Source organism: Eptatretus burgeri, chromosome 9 (assembly GCF_056783735.1).
Source record: "Eptatretus burgeri isolate ZD-2024b chromosome 9, Ebu_testis_v1, whole genome shotgun sequence".
NCBI lineage: Eukaryota > Metazoa > Chordata > Myxini > Myxiniformes > Myxinidae > Eptatretus > Eptatretus burgeri.
In genome coordinates, this window is record NC_140969.1 from 64,679,502 (window position 1) to 64,706,829 (window position 27,328).

A 27,328-nucleotide genomic window follows, 5' to 3' on the forward strand; every position below is an offset into this window, starting at 1 on the left:
TTTTCTTAAGTCCAGATTCCAACTTGTTTGTGTCTTTCATACAAAATTCTCAAGACAGTTCCACATGACAGGCAATTCTTTTTATTTCAGAACTAATATATTTTATTTTAATATCAAGTTTTAATAATATCATCAATTTATTTATTTTATCACTCCCAACCCCATCATGATAAAATGTTTCTACATTTGCCACATGGCATTTTCCCCAACATATGATTTCAGGTCTTCCACGGTGTTAGTTTAATGTCTTCCTCGAATAGGGTTTGTCGTTACGTTTTGGGGTGTATCACAGCAGTTCTGATTAATGAAGCTGGTTTCTCGCTCTGATCTATTGTTACAGTTTATACGTGCTCATTAAAATATGTGCAGCATCTGAAATGTCTACATCGGAAAATAGTACATCGAAGAAGTACGAACAAATTAAATAAAAATATGCGGCATGCTGCTCCGACCCGAGAGATATACCGGACCGGGATAACTTCCGCTTGCACTCGCCCGGTGGACGTTTTCAGCCGCCGTTTGGTCTTGTGTTCGGTTCGCTTGCAGGATCGTTGGTCATGTCCTCCCGAGCGCTGCGCAGGATCCAGGGAGACCAAAACACGCACCTGGACCTGGTGGCCCTCGCGGCCTTGGGCAGTGATGGTGCCGAGGAAAAGGGCAGTAAGGCGGAACCCGTGGAAGGAAAAGCTTTTGACAAGATGAAACACAGGAAACAGAAACAACAGCGAGTGAACCGGCAGGAAAACCGCTTTGGACTGGTGAGGGGTCCGTGCGTCGGCATGTCGCCGGTCGGTGAGCTCGCCACACGTGGACCTGGTTACTTGTGATGACGATTGACCCGACGTTGTTCGTTTCGCTGCGGACGGGACGGGGTGAGAAAGTAAACCCAAGTGGATCGGACGTGGAAAGTTGCTTGGTACGACTTGACTGCCGAGCAGCCGACCGAAAACGCGGCATGTGGTCGTTGTAGTAGTAGGTGTAACGTAGTCGGTGTACCGATAACGTAGCATCGGCGAACAGCCTACTGACAACACAGTATACAGTAGCAGTAGTAGTAGTAGGTGTACATCGGCGAACAGCCTACTGACAACACAGTATACAGTAGCAGTAGTAGTAGTAGGTGTACATCGGCGAACAGCCTACTGACAACACGGTATACAGTAGTAGTAGTAGTCGTAGTAGGTGTACATCGGCGAACAGCCAACTGACAACACGGTATACAGTAGTAGTAGTAGTCGTAGTAGGTGTACATCGGCGCACAGCCAATTGACAACACAGTATACAGTAGGTGTACATCGGCGAACAGCCTACTGACAATACAGTAGTAGTAGTAGTTGTATATCGGCGAACAGCCTACTGACAATACAGTAGTAGTAGTCGTAGTAGGTGTACATCGGCGCACAGCCAATTGACAACACAGTATACAGTAGGTGTACATCGGCGAACAGCCTACTGACAATACAGTAGTAGTAGTAGTTGTATATCGGCGAACAGTCTACTGACAATACAGTAGTAGTAGTCGTAGTAGTTGTGCATCGGCGAACAGCCATCTAACACAGTATACAGTAGTTGTAGTCGTAGTAGTTGTACATCAGCGAACAGCCTACTGACAACACAGTATACAGTAGTAGTAGTCGTAGTAGTTGTACATCGGCGAACAGCCTACTGACAATACAGTAGTAGTAGTAGTAGTAGTCGTAGTAGTTGTGCATCGGCGAACAGCTTACTGACAACACAGTATACACCGTCTCAAATGATTGCAGCTTCTATAAGGAGCTGGTGACACGGATTTGCTCGACCTGTGCTGCTTTTGGTCGATCGCGTGACTGACTGTGGAGTAAGACGCAGCACTAAGCTCACTAAAAAAAATGCAAGGTGTACACTGTACACAGCTGTTGTCCTTCCCTGTCTGCTTTCCCACGTGATTCAAACTTCCCACGAGCTTGAAGATATATACCCTCTCCAAAAGGTACACCTGTCGTTTATCGCGAGAGTATCTCCGGCATCTGTGGAATAACCTCAGGATTAAGTGATGTAATAATGTGACAACCAACAAGATGCTGAATTGGGCTGGTTTGCCTGATATTGAAACTATATTCCTGAAGGAACAGCTCACCTGTTCTGGTCATGTGGTCAGAATGGAGGTTGATCTGCCAGAGACTTATGTCGTAAACTTTCCCAGGGGCAACACAACGTTGGGCGACCACGGTTGTGTTATTTGGACTGTATAAAGAGATCTCAGGGCCACTGGCATAGATGAACAGAAATGGGAAGAGAAGGCAAAGGACAGGCATGCATGGTGTGTGTCAGTGCAGCGTGGATCCTCTGTGCCAAAAGTGACCAGGGCAGCGTAGGTTGACTGCAAAATATACCGTCGCCTTGAAAGTGATACAGGAGTACCAGCTGTAGATCACTTGCCACCGGTATTTGTGGAACAGTTGTGGCGTCAACGCATCGGGTTAATATCCCAGGAGCGAGTTTGTGCTCAACGCTTCCTTCGGACAACCTGAACTTTGCTTGTGACAAGTCAGTCTCGAAAACGAGCTGACTGCTGATGGCATCCGATTTCTTCATAGGAGACCTTATGATTTCTCTAATCCCTTATTTTATGGTGGTTTTGTTTTGTAGTTAACTGAACAAAAGGGTACAAGTTTGGAGGTGCAGGATGTGACAAGAAGTCCAGAAACTCAAGCTAGCCCCGATGCACAGCTTGTAGCAGACAATCCTCACTTCCACAAGAACGTGCAACAGGTGACTATTCCTTTATCTCTGTTATATTCCCTTCATTATCTTCATTTGCATCTTTGCTTCTTACCTCTGCCTCCTGACCTCTTTCAAACACACTCTTTAGTAACCCGTATGTGAAGTGCAAAGCGAGGGAAAGCAGTTCCTTCACTCTGTTTGTGCGTTTGTCGGTCTATGATCAAGCAACTACTTTAATTATTTTAATTGAATTTCATATTTTGACCACTAAAACACAATCCTGTAGCTGAGCAGTACTTTAGCTCTGAATTTGAAAAATTGTACGCTGTCTTGTCCCGCATGTGCGCAGTGGGGTAAAGCAATTGCTTCAGTTTATCTGTCTGTCTGTCTCTGTCTGGCAGTCAAACAGAATTGAAAAACATTCCAAAACAGGAAATTTATTGTTTTTAGGGTTGTCATGAAGGACACGAATAACTAATTTAGTGTGTTCAATAAGGTGGTGAAAAAGACTGTATCCCAAAAAATCAACGGTGGTAAACTTCCGATTCAAAGATTTGTTTTTTCAACTGCCTTTAACTTTTCTTTTATTTCAATAAAATTATATATTTTGAACTCTGAAACTCAAATCATCTTAGGGGCCATTCAAAAATTGCATGATGCATTTTTTTGCCCAAATGAAACATCCCACACCCCCTGTCACACTCTGTAACGCTGAACAGATACCCCCTAAAATATCATGTAAAGTTCGATGAAGATGCCCCAACCTCCCCGCCCCCCCCCCTATTTCATTCCTTAATCCTGGGATGCCATTGAATCCCGTTGTTTTTTTTCAGTTACTATGAACTATATTTGAAAAAGTAAAGGTGGTACGGTATACCGTTAATATGACCAGGCAGTAGTTGGAATCCCTGCAATGACTTCATCGGACAAATCCTTTGAAGTGATGTAGTCGTTTCTAAACACACGATGTAGACACATGCTCGTCCAACATCTCATTCCAAAATCATGGGCATTAATATGGAGTTGGTCCCACCCACGCCCCCCCCACACCCTTTGCAATAACAGCCTCTACTCTCAAGGAAGGCTTTCCACCAGATGTTGGAACATTGCTGTGGGAATTTGCTTCCATTCAGCCACAAGAGCATCAGTGAGGTCGGGCACTGATGTTGGGCGATTAGGTCTGGCTCGCAGTCGGCGTTCCAATTCATCCGAAAGGTGTTTGATGGGGTTGAGATCAGGCCTCTGTGCAGGCCAGTCAAGTTCTTCGACACCGATCTCGACAAACCACTTCTGTGTGGACCTAGCTTTGTGCATGGGGGCATTGTCATGCTGACAAGGAAAGGGTCTTCCCCGAACTGTTGCCACAAAGTTGAAAGCACAGAATCATCTAGAATGTTATTGTGTGCTGTAGCGTTAAGATTTCCCTTCACTCAAACCAAGAGGCCTAGCCCGAATCATGAAAAACAGCCCCAGACCATTATTCCTCCTCCACCAAACTTTACAGTTGGCACTATGCATTCGGAGAGGTAGCATTCTCCTGGCATCTGCCAAACCCAGATTAGTCTGTCAGACTGCCAGATGGTGAAGCGTAATTCATCACTCCAGAGAACACGTTTCCACTGCTCCAGAATCCAATGGTGGTGTGAGTTACACCACTCCAGTCGACACTTGGCATTGCGCATGGTGATCTTAGGCTTGTGTGCGGCTGTTTGGCCATGGAAACCCATTTAATGAAGCTCACGATGAACAGTGCTTGTGCTGGTGTTGCTTCCAGTCAGTTTGGAACTCGGTAGTGGGTGTTGCAACTGACAACAGACAATTTTTCCACGCTCCGCACTTCAGCACACAGCAGTCCCGTTCTGTGAGCTTGTATGCCCTACCATTTCGCGGCTGAGCTGTTGTTGCTTCGAGACATTTCCACTTCACAATAACAGCACTTACAGTTGAACGGGGCAGCTCTAGCAGGGCAGAAATTTGATGAACTGACTTGTTGGAAAGGTGGCATCCCACGATGGTGCCACGTTGAAAGTCACTGAGCTCTTTAGTACGGCACATTCCACTACTAGTCCAGTGTTTGTCTATGGAGATTGCATGGCTGTGTACTTGATTTTATACACCTGTCGGCAATGGGTGTGGCTGAAATAGCCGAATCCACTAATTAGAAGGGGTGTCCACACACTTTATGCCTGGTGTTGGCTTGATGGTTAGGGTGGAGGGCTTTGGATCCGAGGGTCCTGAGTTCAAATCCCACTCAGCTGTTTAATTTATACCAGGTGGGGTTAACTCGGCCTGTCATCCTTCCAAGGTCGGCAAAATTGAGTGCCAACATGCTGGTATAATGTGCCGGAGTGGCGACCCATCCAGGATTGTGCCCAATAGCCAAGGAGACTGCTTAAGCATCACCAACGCTCTGCACAGAGTATGGTTCCAATCTCCTCCTCTCCACATACTTTTGGCCATGGAGTCTGTGTTCAATTGCTTTCATTTGCAAATGAGATTAAGTGTCTGTGGAAAAAGCAATGATGGTATAGTCATCAAAACTGCACCAACAATATTAATTTTGTGACTTTGAAATTTACATTTTATAACATTTTATATTGTACAGACCTTGGTGATTACAGAAACATGTTTTAACTAGAGGGGGAGCACTCGGTAGAGTGCAAAACCTCCGCCGCCAATACTGCTAGGTCACTCAAGTGGACCTGATATCATATTCATTCAATTTGATGTCAACAGTGCACACAGAGTTATAGTTTGCAACTTTCCCTTTTACTTTTAACTTTTAAATACTCAATTCATTCGTCATAACTAGATTCCTTGAGACAGAAATTGATTTTACGTGGGTATATCCACCTGAAGTTCCAAAATCAGCCGCAATTATAATTTTGGCATGTTTTTTTTTGTTGTTGGAAATCACTTATAACATGTAGAAATGCAAAAAAAAAATCGAAATTTTGTTGAAAAAAAAAGTTGCAAAGAATTTTTTTTCTCTAGCAATTTTTTTTTTTGGGGGGTGGGGGGGTTGGAAATCACTTAAAACATGCAGAAATGCAAAAAAAAAATTCAAATAACTTCAAAATGCCCGCCATAGTGGCCATATTGGATTTTGGACCAAGTCCAAAATCTAATAGCATGATCCTTGGACCAGACCTCACCCCCCCACCAAGTTTCGTCGCAATCCGTCGAGGAGTTTTTTTCCGTAATACTGTTCACAAACAAACAAACAAACAAACAGAAAGGGGTGAAAACAGTAACCTCCGATCTTCGATGGCGGAGGTTGATAAAATTGTACAATTTAATGGAATGGAATATACAAAATATACCGTCCTCTTAGGGAAGTGACGTCACTTTGTCTTCAGTCACCAGTTTACAGTGAGATATCTCGCCAACGCCATGGCTGATCGAGAAAAGCTGCACCAGAATCTCATTCAAGCTTGTGGGAATGCTCACCCAGAAATGTCCAAAAAGGCCGTTCAGCTCATAGTTACGAAAATATGGGCTGAAATAAAAAAGCAACCCGAGCTGGCATCCAACATGCCATGAAGGAGAAAATGTCAGATAAATATCCACCCTTCCCCATCTATCTGTTCACATGTGTACACCACGACTTCCTCTTCAAACGTGACGACTACCATGGGAAGGCGACGTTTTAAACAAAGTGATTTGCTTTTACCATTGATGTATTGAATATGTGTATTATTAAATACTTACAACTTTAAATAAAGGGTGCCTGGAACATAGTTGTCATTGATTTTGCCTTATGTAAGGGCACTGGAAACACCCCCGCCCCCACCCCACCCCATCCCCCTGTAGCACTTCTTAATGCCTGGATATATATCCACCCCTTCCCCCCATGCGTTGCATCATTTTTGAATGGACCTTTGTATGTATTTCCAAAAACCATTAGTTTAGCAGTACTTTGGCAAAATTGTACGCTGTCTTGACCAATCAAATTTGTCGCTCATGCTCTCAGGGCGGGGGAACATCGAGATTCCGACAAAATGGCGGTGCCCAGCAATGCAGTGCCTGAGCTAACTTTCTCGAAATAGAGGGACGGGGTAACCCTTGCCACGTCCTTTTTACCTCTCAGCCCAATTGGGCTAAGGGGTATTGTCGTCACAGGCGTTGTCCGGGCGTCCGTCCGTCCGAGCGTCTGTCAACTTTTGGTTTCCGTCAATTTCAAGGAGACCGCCTTGTCCGATTAAATCCATTTTTGCAGGATATGTTGGGGCTGAGTAGAGGAAGGTTCCTTTCGAAAATGGACGTGCTGCGATTTTCAATGTGGCCTCCATGGCAGCCATCTTGAAATTGGTTTCCGTCGATTTCGAGGAGAACGCCTTGTCCGATTAAATCCATTTTTGCTGGGTGTGTTGGGGTTGAGTAGAGGAAGGTTCCTTTCGAAAATGGGCGTGCTGAGGTTTTCAATATGGCCACCATCTTGAAATTGGTTTTCGTCAAGGGGCTGAGGGGTTACACCCGCTTTGCGGTGCTATTTTTCTGAAAACTGCTTAGGGTAATGTGTTCTATGAACTCACCAGTTTATTCTGGGGTTTTTTTTTGGTTTTTTATCTTGCCAAAACGAAGTTTTTGCAAGATATGTTAGTCAGCTTGTATGTTTTTTTTTTTTTGTTTTTGTTTGTCTGTAATCACGTATAAAAAATTCTGCAGAGCACAGTTATAATTGGAAATTTTTGTAACTTCGCATATCAGAGGCCTATAGAGGTCCCTTTCAGCGCATAAAATTTTGAAGGTCAAGGTCAAAGGTCAAGGTCACTTTGTCGCAAATCAGGGGAGTCGACGAAACCCTTATTTTTTGAGTAATTTTGATCGGATCGTCTTCAAACTTCATGAGAATATAGTTCATGGTCTGGCGCTCAGCTGATTAATTTTTGGTGGCGATTGGCCTTGACCTTCATGGTTAGCGCCTCAGGTCAAACATATTTGACCCCAAGGTCAAATTTTCAAGTTTTAGGAACCATATCGTGTAGCACCTCAAATTGAACACCTCGATGAGTGCTTTCTAGATATGTCAAGCTTGAGACATTATGACATCATTTGGTGACGTTATGAGGCAAACACTTATTTTTCATGGTTACTCTGTAGAACGATTCTCATCGGAATCTCTCGTAGGCAGATATTCCTCAAGGAGTCGCTCCTGGTGGATATCAGCTCTGTTCACCTCAGTATGACCTTATAGAAGTCACACATGGTCACCTTTTGGCAAGATACGGGTCACCCTGCGGGTGACATTGGTTTATTATCTTGCCAAAACGAAGTTTTTGCAAGATATGTTAGTCAGCTTGTTTTATTGTTGGTGTTCTGGACAATGTCATTGCACTCGCTGTGTGGTTCCTTCACCCTATCTGGCAGGATAGACTCGAGGTACGCACACTCACCTCTGAGCTGTCTCCCATGAGTTTGAATCTCAGTCCAGCTATAAACTGACGTACTGGAGTGCCGCATGCAGGGCGAGACATGAATGTGTGTCTCGTCCATAGGATAGATATTCAACTGGGTGTCCTGTCCACCAGCATTGATTGGTGGATGGTAAGATCCCATGGTGTCTTTCTGGAAGAGTGAACAATTTATCGCCGACACGCTAAACACAATACATGTTCCTGTTCTAACTTGCAGGGGGTATTGTATCTGTGGCACAGTTGCGCTCCCAGCAATGATGCAAACCAACATCCACATGCTGCATACGAAACAATAATAAAACTCGGCCATGCACGTTTCAAAAATAAACTTCTCGACCCCATTCATCTGCCATTGGTCTTTGATGTGGGATCATTTCCCAGTCTTTTCTTGCCACGGTTTGTAAAGATTGACGGCTTTTTTTTCAGGGACAGAAAAAGAAAAAGGTGAAGAAGAAGCCCAAGAAAGGATGTGCAAATGTCGATGTAAGTGACTTCATTTCAACTTTTGTGATATGCATTGTTGATGGCAAAGTACTTCTATAATTCTGATAATATAAATAAGGTTTTGCCATTTTTCACAATGTAATTGGTTTGATCATTCTTATATCTCTTTGAGTTGTGGTGATTATCTATCTTAATATGCGTTGTAGTTTCAGAGTACTTTGTTGTCAACTTGTTTGACTGAGCTGTCTCGTTTTGAGTTTGCTCTCCCACAAAGTACAAGGAAAACCGTTTTTTCCAATGTGGTTTTCGAAGGAGGTGCTGTATTGTGGAGTGCATTGTTTTGTGTGAAGAAGTTCAGCTAACAATCATGCGAATAAAAAGTATTAAGCAACTTTCATAAAAATATGCTTTTGAGCTTTGGATGTTCTACATATCATGTCAGTACATTGGATAAATGGGGTACTTCGTATAAGGAAGGGTACGTTAACAAATGCTGTGCATTGTAATTGGTGATGCACAGGCTGTCCACAAATTATCGTTCCAAAATTGAACTGCAATAAGAGGGGATGCAATGATTTGGTGTGCTGCACATGAAAGAACATTTATCAAGCTCGTATTGACCTTTTTGGAGGCTGTTCTTCTTTGCACCAGCTGAAGTCAATGGGCCATTTTTCTTTGCCGAAGCCACGATTTTAAAAGTCCAACAATTACCTGGATATATTGGAATACTTGCGACCTGCAACAAGAGGTCATTTACCAACAGGACGGAGCTCCCTGATACTGGAGTCTGATAGTGTTCGATTTCCTCAATGATGGATGGATTGCGTGTGATGGTCCGATTCTGTGTCCACCATGTTCGCTGGACATAACCCCTCTGGATTTTATTTATTTGGGGTTATGTAATGGGCATAGCGTTATTAATTATTTCCGCCGGTACCCCAGGGGCCTCCGTCTGGCCATCCCCCAGGCAGATGCTTGGCCCATCCACATCTCCTCAAGATGTCGATCAACCTGCTGCAACCATGAGACATGTGGTCGGCCCCTTGGCCTTCTCCACTCACGAAGCTTCCTCGGTGAGGGAATCTGGTGAGCAGGATCAGCGTCAGGAAAAAAAGAGCCAAATTTTGAAAACGGGGGGAAAAAAACAAATCATATCAACAAATTGTATTTCAATTCTAAAATTATAATTTTTCTCCACCAGATTTTGTGATGAATTATGTGAAATGATGATCACCACCTTGAGGTGCTGAATGAGGAGTTGGAGCAGCTGGGATTATGGGTTTTCTGGGTCAAAACTAAGATCCAGGCTTTCAATGACATCTTGGATGCTGCTGTCCTGTCTGTGCCTGTTTGTGGTGAGGATGTTGAGGTCGTGGAGAGATTCACTTTCTTTGGCAGTGATATTCATGTCTCTGCTGGCTGTGAGCCAGAGGTCGACAGACATCTGGGTCGAGCCTGGGGAGTCATGAATTCACTGGATCATGGGGTGTGGCGCTGCCGGTACCTGTGCGGGAGGACGAAAGTCCGAGTCTTCAGGTCCTTGGTGCTTTTAGTCTTACTCTACGGATGTGAGACTTGGATTCTGACCAGGGATCTGAGAGGGAGACTTAATTCCTTCGGTACCAGGTCTCTTCGGAGAATCCTTGGCTATCGCTGGTCGGACTTTGTGTCCAACGAGTAGTTTATGAGAGAGACTCAAATGAGATTTGGCGCTGATGCTGCTCACCAGATTATTTCAGCAAGGGAGCCTCGTGAGTGGAGGAGGTCAATGGGCCGACCACGTCCCTCGTGGTTGCAGCAGGTTGATCGGCATCTCAAGGAGATGGGGATGTGCCAGGCATCTGCCTGGGGGATGGCCAGGCGGAGGCCCCTGGAGTACCGGTGGAAAGTGGATGCACCGACGTGCTCCCATACATGACCTACCTTTGTGAGATGGACAAAGACAAATGTTTTTGCAAAGCGTTCACTATTTTACGGACGCGAAGGATCCGTGAATTTTTCCTTGTTTGGATTTTGTTGAGTGGATACAACTGGGCTGAGAAGGTTTTTTTTTTATATTATTATTTCAAACTCGTGTTGGTTGTATTTCAATTCTAAGTTTGTTCTCAATTTTAAACGTACTGTATTACATTGTTGAAAAAAACTCATAAATCTTTAGTTTGGTTTTCAATTAAAATATATGTGAATTTTCTTATTTTTTGAAAACTATATTTACAAGTCTGTTTTTGTACATGTGCAATATTTGAGATGATTTGGGGGAAAAAAATAATAAGAAAAACCTTCGTGTCAACGATTGTTTTGTTTGTTTATTCGGATGCGGTCTGAAGCTGCTTGGCTGCATCATTTTTTCTGGGGTGCGACTGTGCCTCTAATGTAGTGCCCCTGCTCCCAGTAAGCTGGTACTCATTTTGTTGTCTTCGGAAGGATTACAGGCTGAGTTAACCCACGTGGTGTTGATTCAACGGGCAAACAGGGGCCTGACCTCGAGACCCTAAAAGATTCAATCTGCCACCTTAACCATGAAGCCAACACCAGGCTTATGCGAATGATTGTTTTGTTTAAAGACATTTTTGTAAGAGGAAGAAGAACCTCATGAAATGGGAAAGAAGAAGAGTGAAGTGCTCCTTTTGTGTCTTCAAACGGATAGGGCTGCTGAGGCAGTTTCCCATTGGCGAGGGGGCACAATCCTGGACAGGTGGTCACTCCGATGCAGGATACTAGAAGGGCGCATTATTCCCAGTAAGCTGGTACTGATTTTGCCGACCTTGGAAGGATGACAAGCTGAGTGCCATTTGGTGTCGTGGTAACTGCATGACAGGGGCTCTAACTTAGGACCCGAAGACTTGAGCCAACACCAGTCTAAATGGGAAAGGAGTTGCTGTATTTTATTTTGGTGTGGTTTGTGTGTCAGGATGAAGCTGACCTGGGTTTTGTAGATGATGGTGAGAAAGAAGAGCTGTATGTGGTGGAGAGTCCACTAAAAAAGAGCAGACTGCGTCTACAGGTAGAACACAGGTGAGTAACAAAGTCAATGTAAGTGTATGGACATGAAATGTTCACTTTGTGCAGCCTGGCTGACTGGCTCATTGAGTTGTATTTGGTTGTCTTGGAACCCTGATTTAAATAATGTTGTTAATCCCTCACTTTACTGCATTATATATCTTTCAAACACAAGTGTTTGATGCAAACAGATTCGAAAAACTGAAATTTTTGATAATGAACATAATTTTCATATTTTAAGAGGTCTTCAACAGAAATATGTAGGAATTGAGAGGTGGAGATGAAAAGGTTTATTATTATTTATTTTTTTTCATCTGAAGTCCACACCTGGACTTGTACTCAGAATTGACTTACCTATATGGTTTAAGATGTGGACCGGGTGTAGTGGCGTGCGACTGTAATCCGGCTACTCGGAGGCTTGGGTTGGAGGATCGCTTGAGGACGGGGGCTCTGCGCTGGGCCGTGCTATGAGAGGGTGTAGGGCAGCCCGGAATCATGGCGAAACCCAATCCTTATCCCTGTGTCGTAAGAGGCAACCAGGGTTGCGTCAGGAAGGGCATCCGGCGTAAAACCTGTGCCAAATTGGTATGCGGATCATAACGGATGATCCGCTGTGGCGACCCCTAACGGGAGCAGCCGAAAGACGAACAACATATGGTTTAAGATGTGATTATTTTGGAGCTTGTTTCAAGTACTGTTCCTCTATGTTCATGATAACATATAAGTTGAAAAACTTTTTACATTCCTAATTTATCCGAAAGGGCGTCCCACAAAATGATTCGAATAATATTCACAAAACAGCTCATTGATATTCCTTACTCTGGAAGTACTTGGTGACAGTGTCAGGGGGAAATTAAGACCTCTATTTTCTTTCTCACTGAATGACAGATTTGCTAGACCACCGTCGTTGATTTTGCTTCATTTTGTACTCCAACTCGACTTATCTATGAATGAAGGAAAGAATAATGTGAATATTAGCCAATTCGACTTGTACTCCACATCGACTTATTAGCCGAAAGATGCGGTACTGTGTGGACGATTCCTTGTTTGAATCCCAAATGTGATGGTGATTGGGGAAAAGAAGCATTAGGACAGTCCATGATGACAGAAGAGGAATATATGTGTGTGATGATGATGATGTTGTTTTTTTGAGAACGATTAATCTTCTTACAGGCACTTGAATCCTGACAATGAACTGAAACGATTATTTGGAGCAAGAACAGTTCTGGGATACTCACGGTAAGTCTTTGGCACACCTGTAAGCTGTGCTCTTCATGCTGGCTTGTTATGAAAGGTGCACATGGGCACTCAAGTCGAACAACATGGGTTGACAGTTGTGAACTGATGTTTCATCACCAAGGGCAAGATAATTGTGTATGTTTGTTTGTTGTTTTTTTTTTTTTTCTCCTGGTGTCTTCTGCTCTGCTGCCTGGGCACTTTGGCAAGGTACTTGTCATGCTGGTAGATGGAAAGGGCCTCACCATATTGAACCATCAAAGCTGGCACCGTATACATGTCACATAAAACACCTTTATAATTATAATGTACAAGCTGCTTTGCAATGTTTCCTGTTGAGGGGTGGGGGGGGGGAGGGAAGTAAATGCATCTAAAACTTGAGTTCATTTTATTTTAAAATGAATGTGCTCTCCAAATACTTTTGGCAATTTTGAGATCTGATGACACCATTTTTGTTTCCGGTACCTTTCTTTGCTTACTGCAGGCGTCAAAACACCCGGCAAGCAATGCCGAAAACCTGGTTGGTGACTGCACAGCAAGCATGGCCGCGCTTGGCACGAACAGGCAAGTGATAGCATGTCACCGCAAATACTTTGGTATGTTGTACGTACAACACTCGCCTTTCCATGAACCTCAACCTTGTATTTATACAATGCTTCCACTGATCACCGTCGCTTCGCTTTGGTTCATCGCAAACAAATTGTGCTAAAGCTACTGCAGCCCAGCAGTGAGTTGTGTTCAACTCGAGCAGAGGCGGAGTTGATCATCATGTTTGACTTTGACCTCACAGCATGTCATACGTATGATTGTGTAATGTAAAGTTTTCATTTAACATATAGGAATTGGGTTTAAAATGGTGATGTTTATTCTGTTGGTTATGTCATGAATCCTTGATGTACAAGAATCTTCACAGATTACTCCTGATTAATTTGTTTTTGCCGTAATTTAAATGTTGTATCTTGTACGAGCACCAGTGAGATTAGGGAATTGTATATTTCAGATGAATACATCTGCCAGCTCAGTTTGTCGGGTTATTGTATGAAATTAATTAATTATCCTCTTGTATAATTTTCAGGTTTGTCAATGGAACTTACCAGCGGTAAAGATGGCATTCACTATTTTACATTTGTACATAGCAAGGATTATCAGAATTTTCAAGTCCGCTTCTGGGATGCTGTGGAGTCGATGGAACCGAACCATATCATGGTAGGTCTTGGGAGATTAATTTTTAGTGTTTTTTTTTTTTTTTTTTTTTTTTTTTAAGAAGAAGGCTTGCTTTGGTTGTGAAAATCTCAGTGCAAGAATTCTCCATGCAGGATGTTTCCCCATTTGTCACTCACCGCACATCATAAGGCGGTGGCCCTTAACCTGGTACTTTGCTTTTGTCGTTGATTATTTTCCCCTTAAATTAAAAAAGAAAACCTCCAAAAAAAATTGGCTCAAATAAAGTGTTTCCAATTCTGGAGCAAGTAGTTTCTTTTATGAAATATAATTTTATCATAATCTTTTGATACTATTCCCCTTGCAATGCCTGGCATTGATCGATCATTTACAATGCTATGATTTTTCTCTTTCTTGACAAACCTTCTCGCCATTTTTGTGATAATGGATTTCCACAACTAGAAACTGCTCTTCAATGCAATGATTTTTCCATTGGCATGTCGGCATTGGAGGTGATGCGATATTTAACCATATTTATTTCCACCACAAAGGGTTTGCCCTTCAACACAAAGAATGGCAGAATAATGTCACCTTACTTTGTTTTACCATGGACGTGTTATTACCCCGAGCGAGGAGTACGAAGCAGGGGGGGACAGCAATTTGTTCACTCTGTCTGCTTATCTGTTTATTAGTCTAAAACTGAGGAACTACTAGTACTTTTTTTTAATGCCTCCGCTGATGAAGTCACCGGAGGCATTGTTTTTGTGTTGTTCGTCCGTCCGTCCGTGATGGGTTTTCGTTACCGCCATAAGTTAAGACTGGTTGAAGGGATCTAAGACAAACTTGGTAAAAGTATGTATAATGTAAAGATTAACTGATTAGATTATGGTGTCAATTGGTCAGAGGTCCCAAGAGGGAAAAAAAATTGTTACCTTGCTAACTTGTGAACCAGCAATGGGATTTTGACCAAACTTGGTATTGGTATATATTATGATGCAAAGATGAACTGATTCGATTTTGGCATCAAGAGGTCAAAGGTCAGAGGTAATATCAGGTAAAAATGTCATACTTGAGAACAGCTGAAGGGATTTATATCAAACTTTGTACAAGTACATATATAATGATGTAATGATGTGCGTAGAGGCATATCGGTCGACGTCGAAGAGTGCCATTCTAATTTTCAATTCAATTTCATATTTTGAACACTCGAATGCAAAATGACTTGCTTGCACTTCCAAAAACCTGCAGCTTAGCAGTACTTTAGCGAAATCGTACCGAATCTCATCCAGTGTGCATGCACACTCGCGTTAAAACAATTAAATTGCTTCAGTCTGTCTGTCTCGATGTCCGTCTGTGGCAGTCAAAGTTTTTTTTGAAAATCATTTCAAAAAGGAAATTCCAAACTGTTTTAATGACTCATGAAGGACACGGACAACAGGCACGAAGAAGTAATTTCACGTTTTAAATCAGGTGGTGTGAAAGACGATTTATCCCAAATGCATCAACGGCAGTAAACTTCGGATTCAATTACTTGTTTTGTTTTTGTTCGTTTTTTGTTTTTTTTTTGACATCCTGAAACTTTAATTCTATTTCAAACACTGGAACACAAATCACCTTTTAGGATTTCCAAAAACCTTCGGTTTAGCAGCACTTTGGCAAAATTGTCTGCCGTCTCGACCCATCAGATTTGCTGTTCACGCTCTCGAGGCAGGGGAACATCGAGATTCGGATAAAATGGCAGCGCTCAGTGATGCAACGCCTAAGCTGACTTCGTCCAAATAAAACGGGAGGGGGTAACCCTTCCCATGTCCTTTTTCTCAAAATTGCATGGTGCAAACTGGTGAGGTGTCTGTAGACTCCCAAGTTTGGTATAATTATTGGGAAAACTTCAGAAATAGTCATAGAATGGAAGCCTTCTTTTTATTTATTGTTGTTTTTTTCCTTTGCAGTACTTTTCTTTTGTTCCTTTACATAAATGTTCCTACTGCACTATTCTCTGTGACACAGGCTCTGACCAATGAGAGTCCGTATCATGTGGATTCTCTGCTCCAGCTGAGTGAGATATGCCGCCTACAGGAGGATCAGGAGATGGCACGGACATTCTTGGGTGAGTTAAGTTCATGGGTACTACTGAGTGGGTGTTGTCGCTCTTTTTTTTCTATAGGTCTGTGTTAAAAGAAAGAGATAGAGCTTTGGATCAGCTTGTTTGGTGCTTCCATCTGAGTTTGTAGCTTCCGATACTGAAATTTCAGGTTGAAATCCCATATAATATGCTGTGTTGATTTGTCTATTGTCTAATAATGTGCTTGTAATCTATTCATAACTGCATATCTTATAATGTCGTTGTATACAATGTATGGAAAAATAGATACAATACTGTGTATATTTATTTTTTCAACATCTTGTGAAGAGGATTTTTAGTCTGACTGGCCTGGGTCTATTGTCTAGCCTGGGTTCAATGCTCGTCCCAACTAAAACTGTTGGATTAGTGCTTCAGACAAGCCTGTTTGCATTGCAAAGTGTGTCGTCCTTTGGACGGGCTTTGAGTTGTTCTGTCTACTACTATACCTTCAGCTATTGTGTGTTAATGATCCCATGGTCAAGAAGATATTACTGCTCACCCATAAAGACGAGGCGAGTTATCGCTGGGACCTTGAACAAATTAAATTTCTGCCATTTTCCCTCGATTGTGCGATCCGGCCAGCTGGTTCCTGAAATACTTGGGCCGAACCTCCTCCCACCCACCCCCCCCCTTCCCCATGGCCGACAACCCCTTAATAAGATAGGATGAATTGTGGCCATTCAATAAGTAGTAGTACCAGTTGTGTTTATACATATTTAGGCAGGAGCTATCTCTTTTGTGTCAACTTTCTAATGTATGCATGCAGAGAGAGCACTGTTTAGCTTGGAGAGCAGCTTCCACCCATTGTTCAACCTGATCAGTGGTACTTGCCTGCTGAATTACAGACGGCCAGAGAACAGGTCAGTACAGGGTCACATTTGATTTTCCTGTTTTACAAATTATGTGAAATTATTCACCAAATATCCATCTGTTTGCAAAGATTTCCTGTAAATGGTATCCACTGCTGACAGGTTGACTTTTTTTTTCCTCTTTTTTTTTTAACCCTTTCTCTTTATTATGATGAATATAGGATCCAAACTGCGAAACGTAATGTTAAATATATACAGGGTTATAGCTTAACTTTATTATTATTATTTTTTTCAATGGTCAGCTGAGCCAGCAAGAGCAAAACCTCACTGGAGTTCCACTGGTCCACAGAGGCAACATTTGATAAGACCAGCCAACAAAACACAATAGCTTCATCATCATGAAATCAGGAAATTAAATAGACAGAACATTTATCTGCCAATTAACTCAATAATCTTATTTAAAATTGATTGCATTTCCTTGCAAATAGTTAAATGCATTTGCTTGCATATCTTACAAAACAGTGTTTTGTTTTTTTTTGTTTTTTTGGGGGGGGGGGTTTCTCTCCAGGTCCAAAGTCGGCCACTAATCTGTTGACTCTCACTCCAAGCACATTCTTTCAAGTGCCTGCGAGAAGATTAATCATTATTAAAACTATAAGGACACCCGGTAGAGTGCATGCCTCCACCACTCAATGCCTGATCCACAAGAACATATCCGGCCCAATACATTTTTCAAATATCATGCTACATACAATTTTTGGCCCTATCCCTCAATGGTGAAGAATCGCTTTGAAAATTAAATGATTCTCATATCCGGATCTGGATCCCGATCTTCACCAAAATCGAATCAGTTCGTCCTTGTCACACACCCAACCTGTCCACAAAATTTCATCCAAATCCATCCACAACCTTTTGAGATCCTGCACACAAAGACAGACAGAAAGGAGGTGAAAACATAACCTCCTTCACCTTCAGTGGCAGAGGTAAATATAACACCAAGCACATTTATTCTTCTTTTGGCATCACGGACACTCCCAATGCTTCTTTTCTCCAATCACAATCACATTTACATGCCTGGTGTTGGCATAATGGTTTGGTTGGTGGGCTCGGGATCCTAGGGTCCCCCAAGTTCAAATCCTGCTTGGCCACTGAAGTAATACCAGGCGGAGTTTACTCAGCCTGTCATCCTTCCAAGGTTGGCGAAAATGAGTACCAGCTTGCTGGGATGATGGAGCCATTCGCGTATCCTGCGTTTGAGTGGCGACCCGTCGAGGAATTCTGCCCAATAGCCCAGGAGACTGCTTCAGCAGCACCAACGCTCTGTACAGACTATGGTCCCAATGAAGGATGTGTGCCTCACATTTGGGATTCAAACAAGAAGTTTTTTTGATTGAGGATGGTAGTTCCATGTTGAAGTTCTTGTTGTTGTTTTTTGCAGGTGGTTGGCCATGATTAAGTCTTTTTAGCCACGTCGCGTTGCGAATGCTAGCTCTAAGAGAGCTCCGCATTGTTGTTGTTGTTGTTGTTTTTCTTCTTCTTGTTCTGGTGAAGACAAAACCTTTAGGATGTGGCACTTGGACACATTTGTCCTTCTTTTTAATTTATTTTTTATTTTATACCATTTCCAGGTCCTTTTTCCTTGCGCTGTTCAAGCAAATGCTTTCCTTGGAGAGTCGAGGCTGCTCCCGTACGGCACTCGAGTTCTCCAAGCTAATCCTCAGGTAATCTCCATTTGTATGTTTTAGTCTGTTCGTAATCATTTGTGTTTTGTTTGGCCGGCGGGGGGTGGGGGGGATACACATTGTAAAATAGGAACATTTGAATGTAAAATTACTCGTATTAGTTTCTTCATTAAGTGCGACTGATTTATGATTGCTTTGCTTTGAGTTTCATGATGTGTTGAATATAGGGTACGAGTACGTGCCCGAAAAAAATTAAAAAAAAAAAAAAAAATTTCAACCGCGAGCGAGAAACAACAACCTACGTTTCTTCGCTCTCGCGTGCCCGTCCCTGCGTGACCTGGAAGTTCGCATATCACAGTTACGATCATTCGCAATTTAGTTTTAATGGACAATTATTCAATTAGCGCCAACGTATTTTGCCTTTTCGCAATGTCATCGCAAGGAAAAACAAAAAGAGAAGAGAAGAGAGAGAAAAAAATTTGCTTCCTGGTTCGGAGCATACCAGCTCACTCTGATGTTACCGAAATTTATGCACCGTCTAATATGGAAACGACCACAACTTGGGGCATTGTGTTTATCTATAAATGCGCATAAGAAATCGAGAAATTATTAGAATACACGAAGTCATCACTCTCCGGAAGCCCTATATTGTAACCCGTAATGGCGAACACGGCTGAGCTTCCCTTCCCCATCGGCCACGCCCACGCAACAACGTGTCTTGTCATTGGTTTGGTAAATAAATGGCCATAATTAAGATTACAACAGGAATGAGCGGGACCTCTATATTTACCAGTAAGATGACAATGATCCCTAACTTTAGACTCCTTAATTTCCCCTTCACAAATATGACAGATATTGTTCTTTCTAAATTCTAATTTTTCTTCTTTGGTTAATTTCATCGGTTCATTTGTTTCTTTCATTAATTTAGTGAGTCTTATACAATCCTTTTCTAATCGTTTTACAAACTCTTGTGAAGCTTTTTTTCCACTATAATATTCAAGTTTGTTATACTTTTCTCCAACAGATGATTTGATATAATAACAGAACCCACAAGGAATATGTTTTTGATATTTATTTGTATATGATTCTTTTGGATTAGGAGAAGCAGTATTAATCTTTTTTGAGGATACATTCATAATCGGCGTACATCACAAATGGGTGCATTATAGATTTATTATAATCTTCAAAAGAAATCTTTTCACCAGGTTTAGGCATTGTAATTACAGCTGATTTATGATTACTACAATATTTTGAATGTTATTCTAATCGTTGTTTTGTATGAAATGAATTAAGACATCGCTTACAAGGATATATTTTGTTTGCTGTTCTGAATACCTGAGAAGAGATTAATCTTGATAAATTATTGATGTATGTGTAATGTGAATTATTTCCAACACTAAAATATAAAAGATCAATGTGTGTTTCTTCATTTTTATAGTTGTTTGAAATTTTTAATATTTGAACTTTGTTTGTATCCGTTAATCCATATACATTAATAGAAAGATTATTCTTTTTCTCAAATTTAGGAATATCTGTTAGTGACATTGGGAATTTAAAATCTTTAATGTCCAAGGTATTCTCATATTTCATATATTGTTTTACTCTTTCTGAATTACATTTTGGTGGATGAAAGTGAGCAAGAACAGACCAGAGAAAACATTTATTATCATTGTTCTTAATATTAACAACTGCCTTCTTTAGTTTTATTTCTTTTGGTAATTCAATACAAGAAGAAGCTTTAAGAGGGTTTGATTTTAGAATGGGTATATCTAAATAGATGATTTTTTTAATATTGAATCCACTTCCTACCACTGTATTATCAACATCCTCCTCTTGTTTTGATAGTTCTTCATAAACCCCACTATTCAAAAAATCTTGAAATGATGTTATAAAATGAAGATCTGTTCTCATATAAGGAGTTTGTTCTTCATCTTGTCTTTTCATATTCATTTTCACTCCCATATAAAACTTTAAAGTTTTCATTTCTTTTAATGTCTTTTTAATAACTTTTTCAACATCAGGTTTCACTATTTCAATTGATTCAGCTATTGATGATGGACCGGGTTCTCCAAATTGAAAAATCCTTATTTTTATATGCCCTTTAAATGCCCCATAAGTGTTTTCAATATAATAGTCTCCCTTTACTTTAAACTCATTTTTCTTGTGTTTTTGTGATTGAAGATGTCTATTATAACTTCTCTTCAAAACATCCTTTGAACAGATATCACAATGTTTTCTTTCCAACTCAAGAGGAGATATTTTATGAAATAGATTAAATGTGTGTTTGTTGGTTCGGAGGTGTTTTCTATAATGTTTATATTCGTGATTACAAACATCGCAGTATGTTGTATTCACCATATTTATATAATAAATCTTTGCTTAAACTAAAATTTTCTTGATGAAAATTTCGTTTATTTTACAGGTGAGTCTGTGCTTCAAACCATTTTATCCTCCAACTTTTTCACTTAATAAATACAATGTTTCAAGACACAAAAGACAAGTTTCAATCAATCTCTTCATTTGTTAAAGATACTGAGAAATATGTCAAGGATGTAAAATTGAACAGAGATAAATATCACAACTATTGGATAAAAACAATTATGGTGGATATGATGAGTTCGTCAATTTCCTTCAGTGGAAGGGCTTTTAGTATACCTGGTAGAACATCAATTAAGTATCTCTCACAAAAGTTTCTCCTCTCCTTCTGATAATATATTCAAAACTAGAAAAGGCAATGAAACAAGAAAAAGTATCAAAAAACAAAAACCTTATGAATGAAGCTTTAGAAAGAAAAGATAAGACCATCTGTAATATGCAACGAGAAATTTGTATTTTTTTCAACAACCCTAAAGATGTAAATCCTGATGAAATAAAGGATGTTAATATATCAGGTGAAATGACATTTCGTTCAATAGTAGTTAACGATCATTTTAAAATTACCTTTAATATAAAAAATGTTGTCGTTGAATCTGGTAATGAAAAAAGTATATCGATGGTAATATTATTAAATGTGAGTCAATATACAACTGAAAGTATAGATGAATTTCAGTTTAAGTAAAGTTTTACTTTATAAATATGCTCGACTTTCCTGATTCTCCATATGACAAATTTGAGAATTGTCCTGCGTGTGAAAGACGGGGATTAAACACAGAGTCAAAAGCCTATAAACAATGTATATTCTGTGATTATCTTCTAATTAATGATAATCAAAAATATAAAAAGGAAAATAATTCTTTTAGATTTACACCAAAAATGAATTACTTTGCAAGATTGATTGGAGAAATGATTGTAAAGTATGAGGGTGATAACACACCTTTCCTTACAAGGGAAGAAACTGAACGTATTAGAGAAATGTTCAAAGGATTGTTGTTATATATTATTCATGGATGTGATTTTCAGGGAAATATCAACACAAGATATTGCATAAATAAAATAATGGATTATCTTGAAATTAAACCTGAACTTAGGATAAAATATAGAGTTTCTAAAAAAGCCAATAATAAATTAAATAACCTGTTTTCCAAATATATAAATGAATGATTTTTTTACCCATTTGGGAAAATAAGATAAAATTTAACAACCATAAAAATCTCCCAAATTCATTAAGATGTCTCATAGTTGGTTCAAGTGGATGTGGAAAAACTTGCTTACTTTTAAAGATGTTCCTCACTCCCAACTTTTTAGATTATGATAATTTAATAATTTTCACAAAGTCGAGTTTTCAACCAGAGTATCAACTACTCTCACAAGGTTTTAATGCTGGTCTTCAAAAAGAAGATATAATAGGTTTATTTAAACTTCAAAAAACCGAAATGATTATAACATTGAAGATATAATTCAACCATTTTGTGATACACAGAGATGTAAAAAGAAATCAAATCCAATAACTTGTATTCTTAGTGATAATACGGATGATATACTGTCTCCCCAAGATTTGGATAAATCAAAAAAGAACCTCGTTATCTTTGATGATTGTGTTAATGAGAGAAACCAAACGGTAATGGACAGCTACTACACAAGAGGGAGACATTCTTCTTGTAATTGTATTTATCTTAGTCAATCGTACTTTCAACTTCCTCGTCGTTCCATCAGAAACAATGCTAATACTTTTATTTTATTCAAGTTAAATTCAATAGATATAAATAATTTTTGGAGAGATAATTCTACATTATGTAGTAAAAAGAAATTTGAGGATTACATGAAGCACACGACTGAAAAATATAAATATATTGTTGTGAAACAAGATGAGATATTAAGGGATATATTTTTTGTTTTATAAACAATAACATATATAAATGACAACTATTATTGTAAATCTTGTGGGTAAATCTGCTTCTGGAAAAAAACTTTCATAAATCAAGGTTCTTGTGTAGTACAAATGAGAATATTGTAAATTTACTTGAAAAACACCCCGTATTACGCATTGTATCAACAACAACTAGAGCAATAAGACCTGGAGAAGTAAAAGGTGAAGATTATCACTATATTTCAGTGGAGGAACATATGCGATTGAGGAATGAAGGTCAAATATTTGAGGAGGTTTCTCTTGGTACAACAAAATATTCACATTGTAAGAGTGAGTTAAGGAAACTAAAACCTGGTGGTCTTGGGATATTAGAAACTAATCCAGAAGGAACGAGACAAATTATTAAACATCTGAGCGGAGTGAAGATTTTATCATTCGGTTTTGATGTTGATGAAGAAACTCAACGCAAACGTATGAAGAGCAGAGATGCAAGTATGTGTGAAGAAGAAATTACAACTCGCATTAATGTTAATAAAGAATTTGATGAAATATTTAAAGAAAAGGATTTATTTGAACACATCTACTTGAATGATGAAGAAAAGGAAAATTTCCCTGTTGATCTTTACAATTCATTAAATGATATTTTCCAATAAATAAATGGATGCAAAAGAAAGAGCAAGAAGATTTAAGGAACATCAAGAGTTGGTTTCAAAAGTTGTAAAACAACAGGAAGACATAAAGAAGAAACGCAGAAAGAAACTAACGGGCGAAGAAGCATTTGAAAGAAAACAAGAGAAATTTTTTAAACCACTTTTATAAACTTCCCAAGAAAAAATGAAAGATGTTTCCACAGTTCCCACAGTTCCCACAGTAGAATATACTCCTAAAAAACTTCAAATGTTAAAAGATTTTGATCAAATGACGGAGGAAGAATTAGAGCATTTAGGAGAATTAAAGGTATATGATGATGAAGGTTTATTTCGACAACTGGAAGAGATTAATCGACCCCCTGATTATATTGTGAATGCTCTTCAAAACAATGAATATTCAGCGGATTCAAAAACCAAAGCAGGACTCATTCCAACAGAACAACCAGCAATATTTCATCTTGTTCAAGAAAAGGTATTGATATTTAATGATGAATTAAGGTTCTTGGGTTCTGCTCAACCCCCTGTTAAACTAACTCCGAGATTAATGTTTCTTCTCACAAAAGATGGAAGACAAGGTTCAACTGTGAGGGATGAATCAAAGTATATTGAAAAACCATTGGAAATGAAAAATAATGATGATAGAGTATATATTGATCTGCTGTTACAGAACACTCTAAATTATAGGGTTAGTATGTCTAGTAAAAGTAGGAAAAATGAGAAGGAGAAACACATTATTCAGGCTTTAAGTATCCTTGGTTCAGGTATTAGTTTTCTTCCAAATGACCCATCGCAATTAGTTAATAGACTGTTATTATTGTTAGGTAGTAAGAAGGCTGGAAATAACAATTGTTTTAATGAAGCATCAGCCATTTTAGACCAGTTTATGAACATGAAAATAATTAATAAATCTCAATATAAAGACATTTTATCTCATATTAAATAAGATAAGAAGCACAATCCTGAGTTTTAATTTCACAACAAGCGACCACACGTCTTCATTCCCATACCCACTACAACTTGACCCAACAAAAGAATATGAGGCATCTTTATTGTCCATGGAAACTTATAATACCTTATTTAATATAACTGATAAAAATGACAAGTTTAGTTATAATCCCGGAAGTGGATACAAAATGATAACAGTCTCACCCGGAGCATATGAGATTTCTCAAATATCTTCCGAAATTGCTCGTCTTATGAAAGAACAGGGTGATGAACCAAAAAATATTGTTATAGACATTCAAAAACATACTTCAAAATCAACGATTAAAGTTAAAAATAACTACAAGGTTGATTTCACAATTGATAATTCAATTAGAGAGTAATTGGGTTTCTCCTCAAAAAAGATTGAAACTAATGGGACGTTTTACAGTGATAATGTCATTCAAATATCCTCAGGAATAAATTCGGTGTTAATTCACTGTGATTTGATTGATGGTGCTTATAATGATGGAAAAAAACAAATACAATATTTTCATTCAGCGCATACTCAACCCCAATTGGTTATAAATTCAATATGGAACCCAAAAATTTGGTTTATCTCCCTGTGTCAGGAAAAACCATACACAGAGCAAATTTTAGGATAACCGACCAAGATAATCGTATGATTTTTTTTTTATGGAGAAGTTATATCCATCAGAATTCACCTACGTGAAGTTTTCCAATAAATAAATACGATGGTTATTGTGAGGAAACACGAGTTGGGAAAATATAAAATAATTACAGGGGATGGGATGTTCCTTTCCCCATACTACAAGGGTGAAGGTATGTATCTTGGTAGAGGATACTATAAACCTAAGAGACAAAGGGGTGTTGGACATCAATTTAGAGGAGATGGGATAATTGATACTCTAATGGGTATTGGTTCAACTATTCTTAAACATAAAGATCTAATTGGTTCAACTGCTTCTGCTGTGGGAAATGTAGCAGGTGTTGTAAAGAGCATAAAAGATGCCCAGAAGGAATCTCATAAATTACAAGCAGTAAAAGAAATTAAGAAAGGCAAAACTCAGTTGTCCCCCCAAGAACGACAGAAAATAATTTGAATACTTGGATCAGGGTTTCAAAAGTTTTAACATCTTTTTTTTCCTAAATAAATACAAGTATGGAAGCAATTGATAGTATCTATGATTTGGATGATACTATTATTATCTCAAACTCCACTAAAAAAGAAGATTACTTCAAGGTAAATGCAATAACTGGAACAGACTGGAATACGAATGGGACAAAAAGTTTTGAAATAAATAATCAACAAACCTATTTGAATCTATCCGAAAGTTTCTTGTGTAAATTTAAATTCACTAAAGCTGGGAATAATACAAACGCTACACTTGTAAATGATTTCTTCTGGAAAATGTTTGATAGTGTGCGTTTGTATATTGGAACACAAGAAGTTGAAGTGGTTGATTATGTCTCTGCTGTATCTGAAATGATGACATTTACACTCTATACATTCAGTGATAGAATGGGAAAGGGGTCTGTCGAAGGTTTTATTCCTGATATGTCAACGGGAACAAACACAGACCCTGGATATACTCAAAGGAAAGGAGCGTATTATGATGATACAAAAGCAGAAAATAGTTTCACTGTGGCAGTTCCTCTTAAAGGTATATTTGGATTTTGTGATCATGATAAAGTTCTGTATAGTCTTAAAATTAGATTTCAACTACAAAGGAATGATAATGAAAATAGATTGCTTTTTGGTGTTGGTAATGCTTTTGGTGATCAGAATAAATTTGTAATTGAGGAAATGAGTTGGTATATCAGTGAATATACTCCTAATCTTAAAACAGAAGAGATGTTGAATAGAAGACTTAACTCAAAGAAACCACTCAGTGTATCATACCTCAAAAGAAGATGTCAACACGTTAAACTCAACCAAACCATTTACACGTGGAATTTGGGTGTTCTGGAAGGAAAGCCACGATATCTGTGGATCATTTTTAAAAAGCCAGATGGTGATACTGCGACTGATAAGAATAATGCATTGAGTGATAATGCTAAGGTGAAACAACTTCGCGTTTCTCTAGATGGAACATTTTATCCACGAGATAGATTGGAAATTAATTGGGAAAAAATGATTTTGCTGAAGCATACAAGTCTTACCAAAAGGTGTGTGAAAGTAATGGAAATAAAGAACCTATTTTGGATATGACAGCATTTAAAAGTTTGTATACAATCTATGCGTTTGACCTGAGCGCTCAAAAGGAAACTATAAAGTCTAATCGAGTGGATACTTCCCTCTACGTTGAAAGAGGAGAGAGTGAAGAAGTTGATACATATTGTTTGCTTTTGGAAAAAAACAGAATTACAGATAATGGTGTGATGATTAGTCTCACATAATATTTTGTTAAATAAATGAGTGGCAAAGTACCAACTGGGGTATATGTTAATCAAATCAATCTTCATAAACGATCATCTTGTGTTCAAAATCAAAAGCCTTGTACGATTAACGTTAATACAATTCAGAGAAAAGGAGCAGTAAGAATTGATGTTTTGCTCACAAGAGAACAGGTTAAAATCTTGAATGACACTGGCTCACTTAAAATTAAAATGACAAAACCAATGTTGAAAAAATATTCAATAAGAGAGACGAGTGGAGGATTTCTCCCATTTCTAATTCCTTTATTTGCTGGTTTAAGTGCGGTTGGAGCATTGACGGGTGGTATTTCAACAGCGGTGAAAACTGCCAACGAAAGGAAGGCTCAACTCCAGGCTCAAAAAGAATTGGAAAGACATAACAAAGAGTTGGAGAAACAAATTCGTGGAAGTGGTGTAATTATAGATTTTGCTGAAAAACTTGAAGGTCTGCCTGATAAAGCGAGATTGTTAGTTGGAGATATGCTTTCTTCTATAGCA

General features: G+C 39.2%; 1 protein-coding gene across 2 annotated transcripts in view; it reads left to right on the forward strand.

Moving 5' to 3' along the window:
* Positions 1-452: 452 nt before the first annotated feature.
* TCF25 (TCF25 ribosome quality control complex subunit) overlaps positions 453-27,328 on the forward strand; it is a 51,283-nt gene continuing 24,407 nt past the window's right edge. For both annotated transcript variants that reach the window (XM_085895409.1, XM_085895410.1), the window contains exons 1-10: positions 453-758; positions 2,629-2,751; positions 8,547-8,603; positions 11,476-11,579; positions 12,738-12,803; positions 13,285-13,364; positions 13,876-14,006; positions 15,969-16,068; positions 16,850-16,943; positions 18,521-18,613. In XM_085895409.1, the coding sequence (XP_085751535.1) occupies positions 558-758; positions 2,629-2,751; positions 8,547-8,603; positions 11,476-11,579; positions 12,738-12,803; positions 13,285-13,364; positions 13,876-14,006; positions 15,969-16,068; positions 16,850-16,943; positions 18,521-18,613 (1,049 nt within the window). In that variant the 5' untranslated portion in view covers positions 453-557. The remainder of the gene's footprint in view (positions 759-2,628; positions 2,752-8,546; positions 8,604-11,475; positions 11,580-12,737; positions 12,804-13,284; positions 13,365-13,875; positions 14,007-15,968; positions 16,069-16,849; positions 16,944-18,520; positions 18,614-27,328) is intronic.